Here is a 22,162-nt window from a genome sequence, read left to right on the forward strand (position 1 = left end):
GAGTTAAAGCTGCATGGACAAGCAAGAAAGACCTCATTTGGAATGGTATGTACAGGTCTGGTCACCTGTGTTCAAGAAAGACAAATTCAAAGTGGAACAGGCTGTGAGAAAGCTACTAGGCTGGTCAGGGAAATGCATCTTATATGAGGATGCTAAAGGAGTTTGTCACGTTTTGCCTAGCATAAAGAAGGCTGAGAGGGGATGTGATTGCTCTCTAACACTACATCAGGGGAATAAACACAAGGGAGGGTGAGAAGCTTTTTAAGCTAAAGGACAAGATTAGCACAAGAACAAATAGATATAAAATGGCTGTCAATAAATTCAGAGTGAAAATTAGAAGGATATTTCTAATCATCAGAGGAGTGAGGTTCTAGTACAGCTTCCCAGTAAAAGTTGTAAGGCAAAAAAATTAATTTGAAGAGAGAGATGGATTAATTTCTGAGTGGGATTCTCTGAGGGGGTAACTTATAAAGATATGGGTCAGGACTTGCCAGCCCTGAAAGTCCCTTCCAGGTTATGTCTGATATTCCTAAAATCTCATGTTTTGGGGCTTTAGCCAGTTACCTGCAGGATTCAGAAAGGGTTTTTTGTTTTTGTTTTTTATTCCACTGTATTCCGAGTTGGGTGTTTCAAGTTTTTAGATTTTTTTGTTTTTTCTTCCTCTGAAACATCAGGGATGTCTCCAGTTGGAGATGGGATGCTGGGCAGGACAGACTGGTGTGCTGAAGTGATACCAATCATTCTCTCTCAGCTGCTTGGCTGGTTGGTTTGTGTTCACATGTTTGGGGTTCAGGTGATTGCCATATGTGGGGTCAGGAAGGAATTTCCCCCTTTGTCAAGTTAGCAGCGATCTTGGGTTTTGTCTTCTCCAATGTGGTATGAGCGTCACTTGCCAGGATCATGGATATATCTCACTTAATCAATTTACAGCTATTATAGGGATCAACCTCTCACACCTTTTTTAAAAAATCTGTGTTTTATAAATAACTTTCCAGATATCAGTAGACCATAGAAAAATTTACATTAACTGTACCTAGCACACAATTCCTATTTGGCAAAACAGCACATGCATCTTGTTTCCAATAATTCTACACATGGAAAGAAAATGGTTACAAAACTATGACTAGATTTCCACAATAAAGTTTAGCATGAGTACAAGACATTCTGAGATGATATGATATTGGCTAACAATATATATACAGTAAAAGTAAAAAAGGAAAATACAGTATATATGAAATAGCATTATGGTAGCTTCCTTATCGCTTATATTTTTCATTCTGTGACACTTCTTTTTTCTTTATTACCAGGTAATACTTTGTGCACAAAGATCAGATGGTACTTCTCTGTTGTTTGGAGGCATGCCAAGGCAATTTAAAAACAGACAGTTAATCATATCTTGCTCTGAAAGGCTCAGCAATGATGGAAGAAGTAAGATGACCAACGAAGAAGAATATTTCTTTCTCTTAAAGCAAGAAGCTACAAATCAAGCAGCTAATCCTTCGACTGTCTACATAGTTGCCACTTTGATTGAGGCTCAGTTTGTCTTGCTAAAACCTGAAATCCACAGGGTCCTAGGTGAATCTGTTTTCCAAGTGAACAAAATGCTGAATTTGAATTATAGACAGACATATCACAGTAACTTTTGTCTTTTTAATAGAGTCTTTCATGTTGTGAAAGGAGTCTCTTTTGGTGATGATTCTGAAACTTTAAAGGAAAAAGTTGCTATCCCTGAGACTGAAATTTTCAAACTCCAAGTTGAAAAACATGATATGGAAAAAGTTTTGCAAAATGAAGAAATCATACAGAAAAACACAGATGGAAAGAATAACCCAAATAAAGAACTAAAAGATGGAAAAAATCAACTTAGAGATGGTCCAGAGAAATCTCAACAAGAAGACAAAAGAGATGAAAGAGCACAAATCAGCATTTGCAAAAAAGTTAACAGCGTTTTAATTAAAATTGTACATGATGAAACTGGGAAGCAAAAAGCAAGTATCCCCAGTGACCAAAACACATCTGTCCTTCACAAGGAAATAGAGGGTCATCCCCAAGAGAACATTGAACTTAAGGATGAACATGGAAAACATGTGGCAATTTGTACCTTTGATAAAGTGAGCAGAGGATGCCTGGAAGAGAACGTTACTGCAAGAGAAGAGAAGGTCAAACAACCCGAGAATCTAACTGACCAAATAAAAGCGTGTCTACAAAAAAGTGTTGGATTGAAAGAAAAGAGAGAGCAGTATTTGAATCTGTGTGAACAGGAAGAGGAGGAGAAGTCATTGTGCAAACAAATGACTCTTCAGATAGATGAATATAGTAAATGCTCTCAAAAACTGTCAGCACTGAAGGAAAATAAGTATACGTATCCACTAAATATATTGTCTCAAGAGAGAAATATATACTTAAAGAAAGTGTTATCCCTAGAGGAGGAATACACTGAACATATTCATTATTTATCAGCAGCAGCAGAAGAAAACAAAAGATATACGCTGACAATAGGTAGGTTAGAAAAGCTAGTGGATATATATTCTCAAAGAATATCTGAATTGATGAAAGAGAATGGAAGCTACTCACAGAAACTCCTCGTGTTACAGGAAGAGAATGATAGATATTATCTGAAGATGTGTGCATTAGAAGAGGAAATAGATACATATTCTCAACGCATATTAACAGGACGTGAAATTGATATTGTCTCTTCCCAAGAGTTATTGGCCAAGGAGGAAATGTATGGTAAATGTTATAACAATGTTTCAAAAGAAAAGAATTTTAGGTGCCCAGGAGCAATTTGTGTTCTCTTGGGTGAGACTCAAATCCAGTCCAAGAACCTGGATAAGGAGGAAGCTAGAAATTCTGAGAGAGAAATACCAGTGATAGACTCAAATAAACTTCCGAAGAAAATTGTTGTTCTTGATGAAAAGAAGAATAAATATTTCCAGCTGCTTTCTGAACTTAAAGAGGAGAGAAACAACTTTTTCAGAGAAATAGCTAAACTCTTACAAGACAAAGAGAAATACTTAGAAAAAACTCATGAACTGGAAGAAGAGAGAGAGAGAAATTTACAAATAATATCTCAACTGAAAAGAGACAAAGAAAGCTTATTGGGATGTTTAAATGAGCTAAAATGTGAACACGACAAATATATTACAATTCTTTCTGAATTGAATGAGTGTAAAACCAGATATTACAAAATAATTTGTGACCTACAAGAGGAAAAATACATACTGAAAAATGATACAGTTGGAGTCCAGAGGAAAAGTTCTGAACAACTTCCAGAATCTCAGAAAGTAATTCAGAATATTCTTCTAGAAAATAATGAATTGAAGGAACTGACGTCTGCTTTGAGAATTAGCTACATAAAAAATAAAATTCCAGAAACAGAGGGAAAGTTGCTAAAACAGAAGCAAGAAAATAAGCGTCTATCCCACAGAAAGCAAGTAAAGGAAACAGAGACAGTGACTGGCAAAATACATACTAAAGAAAAAGAAATTCAAGTTACAGAATCCTCAAAATATCTCACTAGAAAAGATAAAGACACCTGTTTGGAAAAGGAAATTGGTAACACGGAGACTTCTAAATGTCATTTTAGTAACACAGGAATAAGGGCAATTTCAGGGGATCAAAACCTTGTGATCTCCAGGGAACTCAAAGAGACCTCTGAAAGAACTGAGGCAGCAAAGTTAGCTTTTGAAACAGAAGACACAATATCAAACAATTTTTCGGAATGTTGTGTTAATGTGCTGGAGAGTATGGATTTGCTACAAGAATCTGCAAAGGTAATATTAACCCAAATGAGCCAGTTGTCAGTTTGCATGATAAAATTTCATTTTTTTTCACAAATGTCAGAGTGGTTACTATAGAAAATAACTTTATTTACATAAGAGCTGGTTGGAAAATTTTAGCTGAAACAAATATTTTTTTAAAAAGTTGATTTTTTTTCACCAAATGATGCATTTCAATAATGATAAAATGTCCTGTTTTGGCATTGTCAGAACAGAATATTTTGATTTTTCATTTTGAAATGACTTTATCAAATTTTAAAAAAAATAGAAAACAATGATTTTAACCTTTTAAAACTTGAAATCCATAATGAGATGTTTCAGTTCTATCAAAGCTAAGCATTTAATCATAGAATACTAGGACTGGAAGGACCTCAAGAGGTCATCAAGTCCAATCCCCTGCCCTCATGGCAGGACCAAATACTGTCTAGACCATCCCTAGTAGACATTTATCTAACCTACTCTTAAATATCTCCACAGATGGAGATTCCACAACCTCCCTGGGCAATTTATTCCAGTGTTTGACTACCCTGACAGTTAGGAACTTTTTCCTAATGTCCAACCTAAACCTCCCTTGCCGCAGTTTAAGCCCATTGCTTCTTGTTCTATCCCCAGAGGCCAAGATGAACAAGTTTTCTCCCTTATGACACCCTTTTAGATATTTAGATGAAGTTGGAGTTTTTTCAGAATTTTGTTTTATGGGATACTTTTACATTTTGGGGGGATTTGGTCTATTTCAGAATGGAAATCCATTTCCCTTCTAGCATTACAGTCCAGGTACATGCTTGATAGAAGTGAAATCTTTAGGGCTCCTTAGCAGTGATGTTTTATCTTAAATTGTGAAAAATGTTCAGAGTTAAAAAAAAGTTTGTGTAGGGATCTTCATTGTTTTGATTGCTACAGATATTTGTCTGAACACAGGATCTTAATTTCTTAATGGGTCTTCTCTTCCTATTTCCCCCTCCAAGTCATAAACCTCTCTGATATCACAATTAATTTATTAGGAGATTATTATAATGTCATAAACAGAATTTTACTACCGCTGAGGATGATCAGCAAGAGAAGATTTTATCTCTAAGATCCTATTTTTATACAAATATTCTTAGAAATGTAAAAGAAAAAATAAGACAAAAACTCCCTAAAAACTATTTAAATCATCGGAATTATTTATCCACATTGGGTTTATTCCATTAAAACTGGAATAAATGTACTGATGAATCAGGTCTAAAAGCTGCTTAGATATTTTTGCATGAAGTGTCTGTTTCTCTTTAAAAAGGGAATCTAAAAATGTTTGCATTTGTCTTGAGAGTCTGCAAAAGATACAGGGCTAAATCCCTACTTGCAAAAGAGCGGTGTTCTGGCATGCCTGAGAAAAAGAGGGCATTAGAAGAAGCAAGGCTTGATACAACCCCTGCCACCTCAGCCTTGTTCGGGACTTGCATTGTTTCAAGGGACCAAGAGCAGCTGATGCACACTAGCTGAGGACTCCCTTGTAGTAAGAGAATCCTTCAGTGATTCCTTAACACAATCTTAAATCTTTATGCTGTTGATTTGACCCACAGTACACAGGAGGAAATACCATAGCTAGCCTTCATTTACATTTCTTAAATTAATGTCATTTCAAGAGCTGAAGATAATTCACATTCTCCTTTAAGAAGTTGCATGTCACATTAAATGCATGAAGGGAATGATTTCTGTCCTTTATGCAGGGAAGCACATCTGAAAGCTGCAATGCAATGCAAGAACAACTAGAAAGGTTGAAGGAAGATCTAAAAATACAACAAGGGGAATTAGAAAAGGCCAAAAAAGAGGTAATCTCCCATTTGATGTATTCATGTGAAGCAAATCCTTTTCTTGTTTTCTTTGGTTCTTTTCTCATTTCCACCAGTGTTCAAAAAACATTAAAAAAAGAATTATAAAAGGAAAAGGTCTCTGATTTAGAGAACCAACTTGTCTCTCTTTGATTTCCCCTAGTAAGTGATGACTTGCACGGTCATTCCTTGTTGGTCAGAATTTTTTGCAAAAGTACAAAAAACTTCCTTTGTTAAAATAGTAGAAGGCGTAGCCTTTGTTTTCAAACAGACAAAAGGAAGAATACTTGAGGTCTTACAGCTAAGGGGTAGTAGGATAATCAGATGCTTAATAGCATGCCATCTCGCATTTACATTTTCAAAATTACAATTAATGGAGGAGTCTATAATAATGCCTCGTGAAAACAATGCAAAAACAGACAGATGAGCTTTTTCCTTTGTGTTCCCCATTCCCAGATTATTAAATGAAACATTTTCTTATTTTTTTCCAACTGACAAAATCCTACTTTTAGTCATGCATCTTACTAAGTGGGTTTTTGCCCACAAAAGCTTATGCCCAAATAAATCTGAGAGTGTGTGTCTACACAGCTGGGTTTGACTCAAAATAAGCTACGCAAATTGAGCTATGTCAATTGCGTAGCTTATTTCGAAATAGGGAGTGCTTACACAGCACTTATTTCAAAATAGAGCCCTCTTCCTCCAACTTTCCTTATTCCTCATACAATGAGGATTACAGGAGTCAAAATAAAAGTCCTCCAGCTTGATAGTATTTTGACATTATTTTGAAATAACTGCCTGCTGTGTAGACACGGACTAAGTTATTTCAAAATAACACTAGTTATTTATGAAATAATGTTGCTGTGTAGACCTAATCTTAGTCTTTAAGGTGTCTCAGGACTCCTCATTGTTTTTGTAGATACAGACTAAGGGTATGTCTACACTACCACCCTAGTTCGAACTAGGGTGGTTAATGTAGTCATACGAACTTGCAAATGAAGCCCGGGATTTGAATTTCCTGGGCTTCATTTGCATGTTGCCAGGTGCCGCCATTTTTAAATGTCCGCTAGTTTGGACTCCGTGCCCGCGGCTACACGCGGCATGAACTAGGTAGTTCGGAATAGGCTTCCTATTCCGAACTACCGTTACTCCTCGTGGAACGAGGTGTACAGATAGTTCGGAATAGGAAGCCTATTCCAAACTACCTAGTTCATGCCACGTGTAGCCGCGGGCACGGAGTCCGAACTAGCGGACATTTAAAAATGGCGGCGCCTGGCAACATGCAAATGAAGCCCGGGAAATTCAAATCCCGGGCTTCATTTGCAAGTTTGTATGACTACATTAACCACCCTAGTTCGAACTAGGGTGGTAGTGTAGATGTACCCTAACACTCCTCCTGATACTTTTAGGCTGATTTTCATATAAGGTACTTTGAAATATTGTGTATATCAATTATTGAGCTTCATTACAAATTTTTAGGTGCATTTACTGCAGATGGATAATTTTCTCTTGGGACTTTGTCAGCCGACGGTCAGGGAAGTGTGTGTGTTTCCGAGAAAGGTTTAACGTCAGTGTCTTTACTGCTAGGACCGGGGTAGAGGGTAGCCAGCAGGCCAACAGACGCCCCTTTATAGGAAGAGCTTATTACACCTCAGATTTTAGCTGCTAGAATACAAGATCCCTTCGCAGCGGGCACCCTAGGAAAGACTGAGAGATGCCTCAATGGATCTGTCACCTGGGAGTGACACAAATCCAAATGCCTAAGCTCTTCCTATACCTGTCCCTTGTGACCAGCTGAAGTTCTTTTAAATTGTGCTTGGTTCTGTTACAGCAACTGAAGGAGTCAGGTTAAAAAACTTAAACAGTTACAGGTTTATTTAAAAGACTTATAAAAGCATATGGTTACAATGGCTATTGCTCTATTTCTTAACTGCTAGCAAATATAGATTTAAAAAAAAATGGTTACAAAGAAAATATAGAAAATAGAAATAATAGTACCAAGTGACAGCTTAATCTTTAAAGAGCTCTAAGTCTATGTGTACACTTAAGACAAAGGACCACATCCAGGTACAATTTTTACCCCCTTGTGTGCCTCTCGACTCCAGCGTGTCAGGCCAGGGCCGGTCTCTCAATTCCTAGGAAAGACGAATACGTGGTGGGTGTCCCCTTGGAACTTCGGGAGATCAAACACCTAACCTGACCAGCAGATAGATGGTAGATTGACGCTCAGAGTAAATGTGCTGCTGGACCCATCTTTATACCCTTGGGGGCCCGTATCCTCTTTCTTATCTAAGATGCCGAATTGTACTGATCCGTTATGGCGCCAGTTCTTACAAGCAAGTTTCAAGTTAATTTACACTTGCAAGAGCGATAACTAAATTGTGTGTACTAGACATTTTTTTTACTGGGCGAGAGATTCCTCCCCCTGCGGACGGCTGTGTGTTCGTATCAATATGCCCTTAAGTCAAGGGCACTCCTTGGCAGCCTCTTGGTCAGCAATTGGCATATCTCTGTTTACAGCCATTCACGGTCACACAGCCTGGGCCTTCTGCTCTGTGTGCCCTGTATGCTCCAGGCAAGCAAAAATGGATGTTATAAGGGGGGTTCCTGTCTGGCTACAGACTTATTCCAAGAACCTAGCTGTATTTTGATTGTAAGGCCAGCTTTACATGGTCTAATTCCATTTTTCAGTAGAGTCACTTTTCAGTGTCTGTGAGATCGGAATCCAACCTTAGGATTGTAAGTACATACGGGGAAGTGATGATAACTACTGACTGTAATTTTATTTATTCATTTCTTTTCTCTTGTAGGCTCAAAATTGGTACAGAGAACTTGGCCTTGTAGAAGCAAAATATGAAGAGGTCAGAACTCAGTTGACACAGGCACTCACTGAATTACATCAACTTAAAGAAGCAGATGGCGGAGGAAGGCATGGAAAACAGTGCTGCCAATTAATGGTACGTGAATAAATGGAATGTAGGAAAAACATACTCTTTGGAAAAAGATTGGGGCTGCCCTTAGTCATAAACTAAGCAGCTGCATAGGGCACCACTAAATTTGGGGTGCCACTTAAGTAGCACCCTATGCTGCCTATGCCTAGTGGCAGTTGAGGGAAGTGCTGGGTCAAGCAGCCCCAATCCTCACCCCCCAGTTCCTGCTCCACCTCCCAGCCTTGGAGGCCCAATCCCCTCAGCCCCTGCTCTGCCTCCAGGCCCTGGTGGCCCAATCCCTCAGCTCTCTGACCCCTACTCTGCCTCCCAGCCCCCTATGGTCTAATCCCTCAGGCCCTGGCTCCTACTCTGCCTCCCAGCCCCCAGTGGCCCAATCCCCCAGCCTCCTGCTCTACCTCCTAGCACCAACAGCCCCATTCTGTCTCCCAGTCCTGGCAGTTGAATCCTGCAATTCCCCACTCTGCCTCCCAGCCCTAGAGGCTGAATCCCCTAGTCCTCCATCCTCTTCTCAGAATCTAAATATTTTGGTTTTCATCCTTAAATCAAAGCCTATTTTGATCAAACACTTTGAAGAATACTGAGTTGTTTCCTGAAAACTCTATTTAGTCGAAAATCCAATTTTCCATCAAAAACCATGTTTATGGAAAATTTTAAACCAGCCCTTCAAGCAATATTCCAAACTTCATAGGAGGATTGTGAAGGTAAATTAACTGATGTTCATGAGCTGCTCAGACAGTAATGCTACAAACATAATTTTAAATAAACTGAAGAACTCTTTCATAAAAATATCAGCGTCATTGCAAATTCCTAAGGCTACATCTACACTGCAGCACTATTTTGGAATACTGGAAGTATATTGAAGTAGCTATTCTGCATCTTTTGAGCACCCCTGTTATTTCAAAATATAATGGGCTTGCTATTCTGACATCCCTGTAAACCTCATTCCCCAAGGGTTCAGGGACATTTGGAATAGTATTATTACAAAATCTGGTGCTTTGTAGACAGCGCAAATTTCAAAATAAGCTATTTTGAAATTATCTCGAAATAAGCTTCACAATTTGCATAGTACACCCAAAGAGACATAATCTCTATGCAGTTTGAGTCCTACCCAGATCCATCTCTAGCTAGGTTCTTAACACAGTCTACATGTATGTTTAGTCTTTGTCCATTGCACGCAATATTATTGTGCTACTGACATGATTGCCAGCCATGTGATCATCAGCCATGTAGTAGCATTCCTCAGTAAACTCATCTTGTAATTTGTAGGTCTTCCCTCATAATAATATGTTAATGCCTGAGAAGTTGCTGAAACCAAACCAGAAATATCTTCATTGCCGATCTTGACTTGTTTTCATAAATTTATTTAGTGTTTGCTAATTACTAATGTTCATTTATGCAATAGATTCCCCTTCCCATTTCACAGTCCCTGTGTTTGTCCAATTCAGACTTTCATTGAACATGTGAGGTCATACATGCACCTCACTCCCAGTGAAATCAAAAGGGCTACAAACATGCATGTGAAGGCAGAGTTTGCTCCCTTACGATAAGTATTTGATACCATTATTTCTCTGGCAAGAGTCTGTGATGCCTTAAACACAGGATATTAATTTCACTGTCAGGATTAAACAAAAGGGGAAGCTGAGCTGAGAGGCAGAAAAGCTCTTATTATACACAAACTTATCTTAATAATAGCCAAGACACTACTGTGGAGATGAATTTATTTTAATAAATGTTCTATTCTCAATTTGCTTCCAATTTGAAATTTCTGGGTTAAAAGAAACCTTTTTACAACCATCAAGCAATAAATAATATTAATATAAGCTATAAATAATAATGACTTCTTGTGCAATATGAAGAAAGCGATCTGAATTTTGCTGGTAGAAAGTCATTCTCTTAATTAAAACAAGCAAATTTAAGAGCTTTGACACGGTGATTAACATGAGCTGCTTTTCTGGGCATATTTCCCTTCCTGCTAGTAACTGGTTGGACTGAGGATCACAGCTGTATTTACAGTAAGTTGCCACCCTAGACAAAAGATTGCACTTTATCCCAGGAAGGTATTAACATAGTCTATTTGTAATAAATCACTATACCTTAATTTCTGTGCTAAGCTATCCTACCTCACATACTTTATCGCAAACAGTATCATCTCCACAAAGCCTAAAAGAGGATGCAACCATGTTTAGTGGTCTAAATGAGAGAGAGATCAGATGCATATAGCTTGTCAGCAATGTTCCCTCTAATTTTTTCCATACTTGTGCAGAATAACTTCTGTTATATGCATCAAGGCATGCATAGATGTGCACCACCAGTAGAAACACATGCTACCATCTGTGGCTATGGGTGCTCTGCTAATCAGCTAGGTGGCATATGAATCTCTCCTGGGCAGCCTCCCAAGTGTTCCGCTTACAGGAAGTATAAGCTTATTAGCTTGCTCTTAAGTAAGTGTTGCATCAGGGAAACATTAGTTGAAGCGTATCTCCTACTTTAGATTCTGCACACTGAATGATATTAACTGGGGTGCTGAGGACACATGCAAGACTTTCTGCACCACCAGGCAGTGGGGTGATATGGAGTATTGAACTGCCATATAGGAAATAATAATTTTACAGCGGAGGTAATGATGGGTAGAGGGGATAAGCCCAAGATCTTACAGCATATCAGTAGCAGAGCCCACATAGAACTTATGACTCCAAGTCCTGTGCTCTGATTACTAGACATGCTCCCTCTCTAATCATAGGACAGTTTTTTCAAAACTACTCTGCATGCAGAATCAGGGCCAGATATTTCAGAAGAGCATAGCACTCACTTATACAACTAACTGAGCTCCCAGTATCCTTTTTAAAACATCAGCATGTTGAGTGGTTGATATTTTGAAAATCTGTCCATAGGTTTCATAGTGGGAGCTGCTGAATGCTGAGGCCTTTTGAAAATCTGGCCTTATTTGGGGTTTTCAACAGGTGATTTCAGTGGCTTTTGTTATTCAAATAATCATAAATTTATAATTTATAAATCTATGAACAATACGATATTTGCTCAGAGTTGGTCAACAAATGCACAGCAAGTGTATCTTTAAACTAAACTTAATGTGAAGAGGATTTTATTGCGTTTTCCTCTTGTTGCTCAATTAAGCATCCTCAGTTCAATCAGCAATTGCATCCTCCACAATCATCAATAGATATTCACTTAAGGAATAAAAAGGTGAAGGATTTCTGTAACACAGAACAAACTTGCTCATATGAATCTCTTGCAGTTGGTATAATGGTTCAGGCCATGAATTTAAAGTCCTCATAAACCCTTTCAGTTTAAACGTATGAAACAGAACAAACTCAAAGAACAGGAGTTGCATTTAAAAGTTTGTTGTCTTCCGAATTTCATAACCTCTTATTATCCTTTTAAAGTGAACAATGTGTCAGATGCTCAGCTAATTTTAAAGGTTTTCAGAGACTAAAATAGATGTGCAAGAAAGAATACGACAGTTTGCTGTGTGAAATGAATGTGTGAGAGAAAGAAGGGATGTGTGAGATAATAGCTGGAGATAAGCACTTCTGGACTTTATTCTTGTTTGCCACTTTCTTGCTCATGACCTCATTTAACTTATCTGTGCTCAGATTTCCCATATGTGAAATAGGCATTTTTATTACAACCATCTCACAGGAATGCTGTGAACTCTTTGTTCCAAAGAGGTTTTAATATTTTTGTTTGACAGGTACCATAATAGCGCTAATATATTTATGAGCCTACACTGGCTCTCAAGGTAAAAAATTGACATATGTGGAATGTGCACATTTTGATTGACAAATTTCAGGTATAAATTTATCATTCTTGAATAAGAATAGTTTTATAAGTTTTATACATCTAACTTAAAAAACATGTATATTTGTTTTCTGCACCAACTACATGCACAAGGATGCCGAAGAACTGAAAGAGGATACAACAGCCAATAAGAGATTAGAACAGCAAGTGCTGACCTTGAAATCCCAGATAAGAGACCAGACAGTATTACAAAGTCAGTTTCAAGACTTGAAAAATGAAGTGGAATGCCTTCGGGCTCAGCTGTGCAAAAAGGTATAATAAAACTGGCTGTTAAATGCTTAACTGAATGGACTAACATAGGCTTAGCTTACTGATTCCATTCTATTCTTCTGAAATGACCAAAATATTCCTCTTTCTAAGGAATGGTTATGAGGGCAATGAAATGGTGTGTGTGGGGCAGCCACATAAAGCTGATCATTGCTAGGGAGACAAAAGATGGCTGAGTCAGTGGCTAAAGTTATGGAAAGATGATAATCTCTCCATGGTTAAGATTGCTGCCAACCTCTACTATACTTCATATACCCTAAGGCTTTGTCTACACTACAGAGTTTTTGTGGCAGAAAGTATGCTAATGATGGGTTCATGCTAATGAGACCGTCATTAGCATACTCTCTGCCACAAAACTTGTAGTGTAGACATAGTCTAATTGCAGGCAAATAGCATCCAAAGTTCTTCTCTGTGACCTCCTTTTTCCAAAGTCTGGATTTCTAAAATCCATCGGTGTAATATATAGATGCTTTAGAAGACTATAAAACATGTTAATATATGTCCAGTGTTGCACCAAGATCCACCAGCATTTCAGGTATTAGGCCTTGTATGCACTTAAAAAGTTGCCCAGCATAACTGTCAGATAGGAGTGTGATTATGTTTTGTTCAAATAGTTATGCTGAAAGACACCCAGTGTAGATGCAGTTATACTTGTACAAGTTACTTTATAATAATATAGCTTATTTCACTTCACTGGACCAGAATAAACTATACTCGTGTAAACACTTTTAGAGCAGTACCTATAAGGGGGAGGAAGGTTTGTTACTTTAATGATGAAAACATAATTAAAGCAGCAAAACTTTTAAGTGTAGACGGGCCTTAACTGCTTTTGTGTGCCTTCAATTTTTGTTCAGTCACACTTTCCAGAGAAATTGTTCAGTCACACTTACCTGACAAGTTGATGAGTGTTAACAGTTTGTCCTAAAGGGGGAATGATTGGTGATGTGTGGCCAAAATTTTAACAGTCAATCATGTGGCATTTACTGGGGAAAATACTCTTTCCACTGCTTTCTCTCAGCTCCCCTGCCCCACAACCACCAATCTAATATTCTTTTCCTCAAATTAGTACAGTTCCATACTCTTTCCTCCACCCTAAACCCATCAGTTCATCCATTTTCAGCCTCTCACCCATCACAGCTTCCCTTCTGCCACTCATGGAAGAGATGTGGGGAGCTACCTAGCAGCTTATTCCTGACAGCAGCAGCTGTGCTGAAAAGCTGCAGCCTCTGCTCTCTTTTCTGTTGAGTGAGAGAACATGCAACATAAAATATTGTGTCCAACCCAGTAGAGCATACTCTCAAAACTAATCCAACTGCAAAAGTTACTCCCTGTAACCCAGTACAAAAGTTATCTTCTATTTAGATAGTGGCACTGCAGAAATAGATCATTTTTTGAAGATCTTCCATGTTTGATGTCCAGAAATTGAGAAACAACATAACTAGCAGTTCCTTATCATCAGGGTAGTCTCTTCACTGTAAAGAGCCTACACAAGTTCAGCTTCTGCTGTCTTTCTTATGAGGACAGGCAGATTTTTCTTTCTTGGACAACCCAGCACTGTGCCAAAAAGGGGTGAATTAACCACACAGTAGTCACATTAGAAAGTCTACATCTACCCACAGTTTCCACACAGTGCCATCTGAGATGTCACAGTTATTTCCTATCCATAAATGCAGGAGTATGTTTGCATCATAGATGACACTGGTAAGTCACCATCTTTTGAATAATGTTTGCCATATCAAAATGTTAAACAAAATAAAATAAACCAAAATGAAAGGTGGTTTTGCTGTTCACTGTTCTGAAAGCAGAATTTGCTGAGCAACTAACGGGAGCCATACTGTACTTCAGATGAAGCCTGCAAAGATGCCCTTCAGAAAGATATCTCCTGATGCTTTACTATAGTTTTAGTTGATCTGTTTGGTTATTTTATTTTAATTTAATTTAATTTTATTTTTAAAAACCTTTTACATTTAAACATTAAATAACCAATATAAGCAAATGAAGCTGGGAGTGGCCATTATTTGGAAGTCATTCTGGGGTCTAGGTAGGCTGCCTAGATAATGGGATGTGTCAATAGATGATGCTGTTCAGCAGCAGGAGTAGACAGAGTTGTAAAAGAATCCTGCTGTTGAACATACTTCCCCGGTCATCCTGCCAACTATCCATTTAGGGCAGTGTTTATAGTTGCATCTCACAGCAACAGCAAGGTCTCCTTCAACGCCTTGTGGCCACCTTGCTGCTGCTGAGATTTTGGCCTATTTATTTTCGTTTACTACTTGTCTATACCCCTCTCTTACTCATGCCTTCAGAGCTTATCAGTCTTCTAGCAATGCAACATGTCAAAGTTGAGCAACAGAATACAGGATAAAATAAAGGTCTTTGCACTAATTTCTTCATCTCACCAGCCAGGTATTTCATTTCTTGCACCAACATAAATGAAATGTATCCAATGAAAAACTCTTTCTCTGCCCCCCTTTTTTTGCTCCCCTGATCATAACAGATTTTAAAAAATTCTTTCTTTTCTGATATATACTATCTTCCATCGCAAACCCACACATAATAATCTAAAATGGCATCATGAGTACTTGCAGTATGAGCATGTTTGTTCTCAAGCAATGATCCTTTTGTGTGTGTGCGCACACGTATGCAATGTATATTGTAATTACATTATATAAATGCAGTCATCATTATCTGTCAAATAAAATATATCCACATGAGCTTAAAGAAATCCATATTTTATTGTGAAATTCTAAGTTATTAATATGAAGCTGATCTTATATTTTGAAAAATGCAGGTGCTTTTGTCCAAGAGATCTGAAAGATTTCCTATAAGAAATAAACATTATTATCCTAGGCTGTAAAACGGTGGTTCTCAACCTTTTTGCCCTGTGGCCCACCCTGCTCAACAAAGACCTTTCCACAGACTATCAGCCAAACACCCATGATGACAAAATGGGTGCAGGAGGAAGTGGGAGTCTGGCCACTCCCAGACACTGCCCTTGCTGCTCCTATTGGCCAAGATTCCAGCCAATGATAGCAGCAGGGAAAGCCTCCAAGTGAGCAGTTTCCTTCCCTGCTGTTTCCCCAGTTGGGGGGTCAGGGGTTGGCAGCACATGGAGCCGTGTCCTTCCCTCGGAAGCCAGATCCGGCTCATGGGACTCACTCCTCCCTTCTCCCACACACACAGTGGGAAGCTTGCGCTGGCACTCCAACTTTGGGACGGGTGCATGGGGCTGGAGTGCTGACATAGGCTCCCTGCTGGGGGGAAGCAAGCCCCAGCCCGCAGCCAACCTGCAAGATGATCCTGGCTTACTAGTGGTCCTCAGACCACACTTTGAGAACCACAGCTGTAAAATATGCACTCCTATATATATCACTCTGAAAGTTGTACCATCACGGCCTCACTTCAGAGCAGGGTAGGTGTTTTATATGCACAAATTTGAAGTCAGTCACCAAATATTCAGGGAGAAAATCCTTACTGATTGCTGGCATGTTACCATACGTTATAGATGAGAAAAGGGGAAACTACTCTCTGGAGAAGCTGTATAGAAGATTCATAAGGTACTTGAAGATATGCATGTATAATGATGGATACCAGTATAATGTTTGTAATATGGTGCTTGTATGGTATGTTTGTAATAAACTGACGTGGCTGGTGATGGAGTCCTTTGAACTACCCAAAGATTGTAAAGGGAATCTTGAATAATTGAGTATAAAATGTTTTCCATTCATTTAGACCGAGGAACTTCAGAAAAGAAAGATTGAAGCAGACTTGACAGTAGCTCCACTCAAGGTAATATGTTTTGCTGAAAATGTTACAGCATCTCTGACCTTATTCATTAGTTACAGAGCAAGCTTGTTTTGGTTATTCTTAGTAGCAGCATTCTTAGCCAGACTCTTTCTGTAGTGTGCAGTATGCTTGTTTCCAGGAAGACTAACTTGGATACCCCTCTGAACCTCCTGACTGTTAGACATTTGACTGTAATTGGAGTACAGGCAAGGATTAGGAGGGGCAGCTGATATCATTGCTACTGTTACTGTCTGTCTTGCCACCAGAGGGAACTAGTACACAAAGAAGTGAAATATCCACGACTAAAAAGTCTCAGAGGGATAGCCGTGTTAGTCCATAACTGTAAAAATAACGAGCAGTCCTGTGGCACCTTCAGGACTAACAAATATATAGGATCATGAGCTTTTGTGGGTAAAATCCACTTCATCAGATCAGTTGGAATGGAAATAACAGAATCCAAGGTGTATATAACAGCAAAAGCAGTTACCTGTCAATTGTAGGACCCGTAATAATGAAGCTAATTAAATAGGCTAGATGTGTCTCATTCATAGTTTTTGATGTGAAAATGCTAACCCTAACTCTAACCCTATCCATGACTAGTTATCTGCATGTGTGTATTGCTGTTGTGATGCTGCTTAGTTTGTTGGCTCAGAAATGGAGGAATATGAGCTGTGTCTTAAACCCTGATATCAAAATCTGCTTAATCAGATTAGACACAAAATATAAACACATAGGGGAACTGAAGCTTGTTTGTTTTGTTGTTATGCTGCGTAGGCAAAGCTAGCTTGCCTTGTCCGGAAATGCCATGAAAGAAACAGCTTGATCACCCGGCTGGTCAGGGAATTTAACAGGCATGGAGTTATGGATTCCATTTTCAGCGAAGAGGCAAAAAACTTGGTGAATGACATGGCTCTAGCAGAGTACAGTGCTGCTTTTACATCTGTATGCAATCAAGAGGTAAATGCATGCAAATTCCCAATCATACCAGTCAATACCTGCACTCTGTATAAAATAGGGTGACCAGATGGCAAATGTGAAAAATTGGGATGGGAGGTTAGGGGAGCAATAGGAGCTTATATAAGAAAAAGCCCAAAATATCCAGGCTATCCCTATAAAATTGAGACTTCTGGTCACCCTAGTATAAAATGTATGTAGCTAAATGGTGAAATGTATATTCTTAAATTTTACTGACTTTTATTAAACCAATGGTTGGGGGCCCAAAGTATCATTTAACAGAAAATATATGGGACCCTATTCCTCCTTATGGTACATCAGTGTAGTTCCAGTGGAGCTATTCCAGTTTACTCCAGCTGTAGAGTAAACTGTGTAGGCTATTGTCTATAGCAGAGATGACATGGAACATCTGCCACCCATTTGATGGTCAGATGAAGACATAATAGATATAATATGCTCATATTCCCTGAACTGACTTCTTCACCCACCCTCAAATGTAGAAACAGATTTTTCATTTCTATTTTGTGATAAGAAGTGGGGCATCACTGCAGGTATATCACATCAAAAGCTGAACTTAGTGTGAGGCTAGGTAAATACTACAAAAAGGTGCAAAATTATTGATGTTGAAACTATTGTTAAGAAAGTGAAAAATTACCCATCATGTGTCCATTCTTCCCATCCTTCTTTGTTCTTGGTTCTGTTTTCCCACGCCCTCTTCAGCCTGAATAATAGTATGCCACTAGTAGCTCTCCTCACCTTATCTTTGGATTTATTGCACCAAATCCTTGAGGAGGGGCAGTGAGATCTGAGGTCAAATTTGAAGGTAACTCCCCTTTATTAAAACAGTGACAGCGTGAGTGCTAAAGGTCACATTTGAAAGTATGGCTGTCAAACTGTGTGTTTACATTCTATTGCATCTGGTTTAGTGCCCTAGTAGAATGAGCACTTTTGTGTTCCAGGGAAATGGAGCACCTGTCTGCAGTTAAATAACCATAATTAATAATAACTGTAATAATAATAAATATCTAGTTCTTGTATAATGCATTTTAATCAGTAGATTTCAAAGGACTTCACAATTTGTAATGAAGTCATCCTCCTACCACTTCTCTTGAAATCCCTCCTTTGAAGAGCCAGTGTATTAAACTGATAGTTGAGAATGGTACATAGGATTGGGCTTAAGGTAAATTTATTTTACGTTCTCATTTCTTAAATGCTTTATTGACTCGACTGTCCAACCTTTATTGAGGCTCTGCTAGCTGACCTGAGGCGGACTGCCATCTCAAATCTCCTGTGCTCTAGTGCTGCCCCCTCATCAAATTAACACATTATGAGGCTGATTCACCATTGTGTTCCTTCTGTTTTATGCTGGCTGCAGCACAATAAAGAAAGGGATGCAAAAGTAACAGCTCAGCATTCAGTGTTTCCTCTATCTTTGCTGTGACAGTGGCACTTGATAACAAATCCAAATAACTTTTGCTCAGCACCTGATCCAGTACTGCTGGGGACAGGAAAGAAATCAGCAAATAGTGATACTTTATCTCTGGCTTCATGCCCAGGGGTTTGCCCTGGCCAGAAATACACTGGCTGCCAAAGAGATTATGAGTTCAAATTACGTCTGGCAAAGGAGAAGCAGAGAGTGAAGATGAAGAGAATGATGCAGTCATGGAGACAATACTTTGTGAAGCTGCATTTCAGCTACATTGTAAGCAACTGAAGCACTAACGTGTAACTATCTGGGGTCCATTTGTGAGGTTCCAGAGAAGCCATTCAGAACTGGAGTAGACGACATCTTGGTTATTTGGATTTCAGTTTCCTTTATCCTGTAGTTCTATGCAAAATGGTTGTAGCTGTCTTGGTCCCAAGATTAGAGAGACTAAATGGGTCAGGTTTGTGTGGCTTGAGAGCTTCTCTCTCTCACCAATGGAAGTTAGTCCTATAGAAGGTATCACCTCACCTATCTTGTCTCTCAAATACTCTTAGTAATTGCAAGGACTCATAACATTAGGTACCCTCATACAGAATCCTATATGTGGCTGAAGAAATAAAGACATTTGGATTTCACAGTGTTTTGTAACATTGGGGTGTTTACCCTGTATGTAATATTAATACAAATTAAAGAGGAAAGACAGATGGTGCCCTATATTTTTATTCAGAGTCACAGAGCTTTATACTGAGACATCGTTGAAGGTTGGGTTCCTAGAAACAGTTGTATTAATTTTTCAATTATGAACCACTAGTTTTACTAGCAGAAACAGTGATAGTTCAGAGTGGATCTATTCCAGGTTAGTGAAGCTATAACTATTTGCAATAAAACTTAATGACATTTTAATACATTTTATTATTAAATGACTTTTCTGCAGAAGTGACACACACACATGGAATGAGAACAGCACTTTCTTGTGCTCCCATGTATATAACCAACATGAAGATGTATGGGATTTGGGAACGAGATACCATTCAGGCAAAGGCAACACAATAAATTACAGTAAAGTAGGACCATAAGGTTATGTTAGTGTTTGTTTTCTGGATGTTGCACTGTATTTCATAGGGCACCAAAGAGGCTGGTTTGTATTTTCTATCCATTACATTTTAAGAGCTGCCAGTTATAATACTTGTTTCTGTATCTTGTAAAAAGACTAAGTTAGGTGTATGAGTTAGTTGTACACTAAGGACTCCAAGACTTTATTCATTTTAACAATTACAATTAGGAAAGTGATTTAAAGTTATTTGGTTTCATTATCTTTTGGAGTTTTCACTTTTCCTCAGGGAGGCGGGATAGACATGCTAGGTCCCTGGGAAGATGTGGGAGGAGGGTGACTCCATGCACCTGGAAGGGGTCCGTGGCCCTTGGCAGAATGGCGCCCTCTCCCCCTTCCCCCCCACAGGCAGCCCTCAGAGTCACCTGGACTCATGCACATGTTGCTCCAGTGGTGATTTAAAGGGGCAGAGGCTCAAGCTCCTGCAGCAGCAGTAGTGACTGGGAGCCCCTAGCTCTTGTATTGCTGGGCCCTGGGGCACTTACTTCCTTTGCCCTCCCCCCTTGTGAGTGGGCTTGGTTTTCCTTCCTCCCCCCCAAAACCAATTAGGTTTATAGTTTAGCTGCTGTGGATTAAACAAAGACTGTGAATGGCTTGCTAATTACAAAAGCAGCTTCTGCTCTCTTGGAATTCACACCTCCAGATCAGCTACTAAAAGTGGGCCTCATCCTCCTTGATTGGATCCACCTCGTTATCTCCAGCCTGATTCTGGCCTGCATATTTATTCCTGCCTCTGGAAATTTCCACTACATGCATCTGACGAAGTGGGTCTTTGCCCACGAAAGCTTATGCTCCTACACTGCAGTTAGTCTATACGGTGCCACAGGACTCCCTGCCGCTTTTATTTTCATAATCAACTATTACATTATGCAGCACTATGGTAATTTGAATTTATTTTGCATCTTTGACCATTTCACCTATATTTTGTCATTACTGTTCTCAGCAAAACTTATTTCTAACATTCCAAAGCTATGACCAGCTTTCAAACTGCCATTAAACAATCAATCAAAAAAGAAATCTAACACACACATTTCTTTCTTCCTCCATAAATCATCCTCAACATGTCTAAAGGGAGCTATAGATAACACCAACATAGACAGAGTACCCTGCCTAAGATTTCTGATTTTACTTATTTCTCGGCCAGTGATAAATTTAAGATCTGATATTTTGAAGCGTATTGGGCCTGCACTGGTTTACTGCACTGGGGAGCTAGAACTCAAGTTTTTGCAAAGATATAGGGGCTGATCATAAACTCACTGAAATCTATGGAGTATGAATAACAATACATTTATTAAGTTTGACAAAAATGTTTGCTTTGCAATAAAATCCCTCTCAACTAAACTACATTTGAAAAATTGTTAGAAATGTTATGTCTGTGTGATACAAAATGAACAACCTGCAAAATGTGACTTTGAGTTAATAGTGCTAGCTAGATCCTCAGCTGGTATAAATTGACATTCTTCAGTTACTTCAGTGGCATGATGCTGATTCACACCACTTGAAGATCTAGCATGCATTAAGCACAGGGTAGCAGCCTTAATTCTGAATCTCATGGATTGGTTCGTTTTGCAGCCCAACACTATATATTTAAATGGGTTTTCAGTGACACAGCAAGATAAGTTGACTAATGAGGCTGTTTTCTCTTAAGTTAACCTTCAGTATCCTTGTTTAAATATCAGGCTTTCCACTAATGCCAAAATACAAATTGAAATAATCAGCTTAAGGAAAGAAACACCTTCAGGATCCTAGTCTGAGTCCAATAAGATGGGCAGCTTAAATGTAGTCATATTAGAGAAGTTTCCTCACTTCAAAACAATGCACCATGTGTGGTGTTGTTTAATATCATTAATTTACTTGCTTCGAAGCCACAAGTAAATGTAAAATTAATTTCAACTATTGTTCATCCCAGAATATATTTCAATGTGGTCAAAATTAAAGGTCCTTAAAAGAGGTTTTTTATCAGTTCTGTAAGCTGTGCTAGAGGAGAATGTTGTTTAGAGTATTAATTTGTGCCTAATATAAACAAGCAGGCAGAGAAATAACTCTAGTTTATTTCTAAACAGTCCCATTGTGAATTTTTGAAGAAGGCCTAAAATCTTGAAGAGCTCCTTTAGTAAGGGCAATTGTGCTGGAGTGGGAATTTTTGCATAATATTGTGTGTAACTACTGGGAGTGCCTCAGTTTCCCCATGAGCTACATGACTAACTAGTGGGAGGGAAAAAGTTGTTTGCTCTTTGCAGAGATCCAGGTGGGATTGATTTCTGGCT

The 22,162-nt window shown here is 38.8% G+C and overlaps 1 protein-coding gene across 2 annotated transcripts in view; it reads left to right on the top strand.

Annotated features, from left to right (window-relative positions):
• C4H4orf50 (chromosome 4 C4orf50 homolog) overlaps window positions 1–22,162 on the top strand; it is a 113,069-nt gene that overhangs the window by 25,529 nt on the left and 65,378 nt on the right. For both annotated transcript variants that reach the window (XM_089777800.1, XM_075930756.2), the window contains 6 exons: window positions 1,308–3,773; window positions 5,486–5,587; window positions 8,395–8,541; window positions 12,445–12,603; window positions 16,351–16,407; window positions 17,179–17,361. In XM_089777800.1, coding sequence (XP_089633926.1) covers window positions 1,308–3,773; window positions 5,486–5,587; window positions 8,395–8,541; window positions 12,445–12,603; window positions 16,351–16,407; window positions 17,179–17,361 — 3,114 coding nt within the window. The remainder of the gene's footprint in view (window positions 1–1,307; window positions 3,774–5,485; window positions 5,588–8,394; window positions 8,542–12,444; window positions 12,604–16,350; window positions 16,408–17,178; window positions 17,362–22,162) is intronic.

This window comes from Pelodiscus sinensis, chromosome 4 (assembly GCF_052426305.1).
Source record: "Pelodiscus sinensis isolate ZL-2025 chromosome 4, ASM5242630v1, whole genome shotgun sequence".
NCBI lineage: Eukaryota > Metazoa > Chordata > Testudines > Trionychidae > Pelodiscus > Pelodiscus sinensis.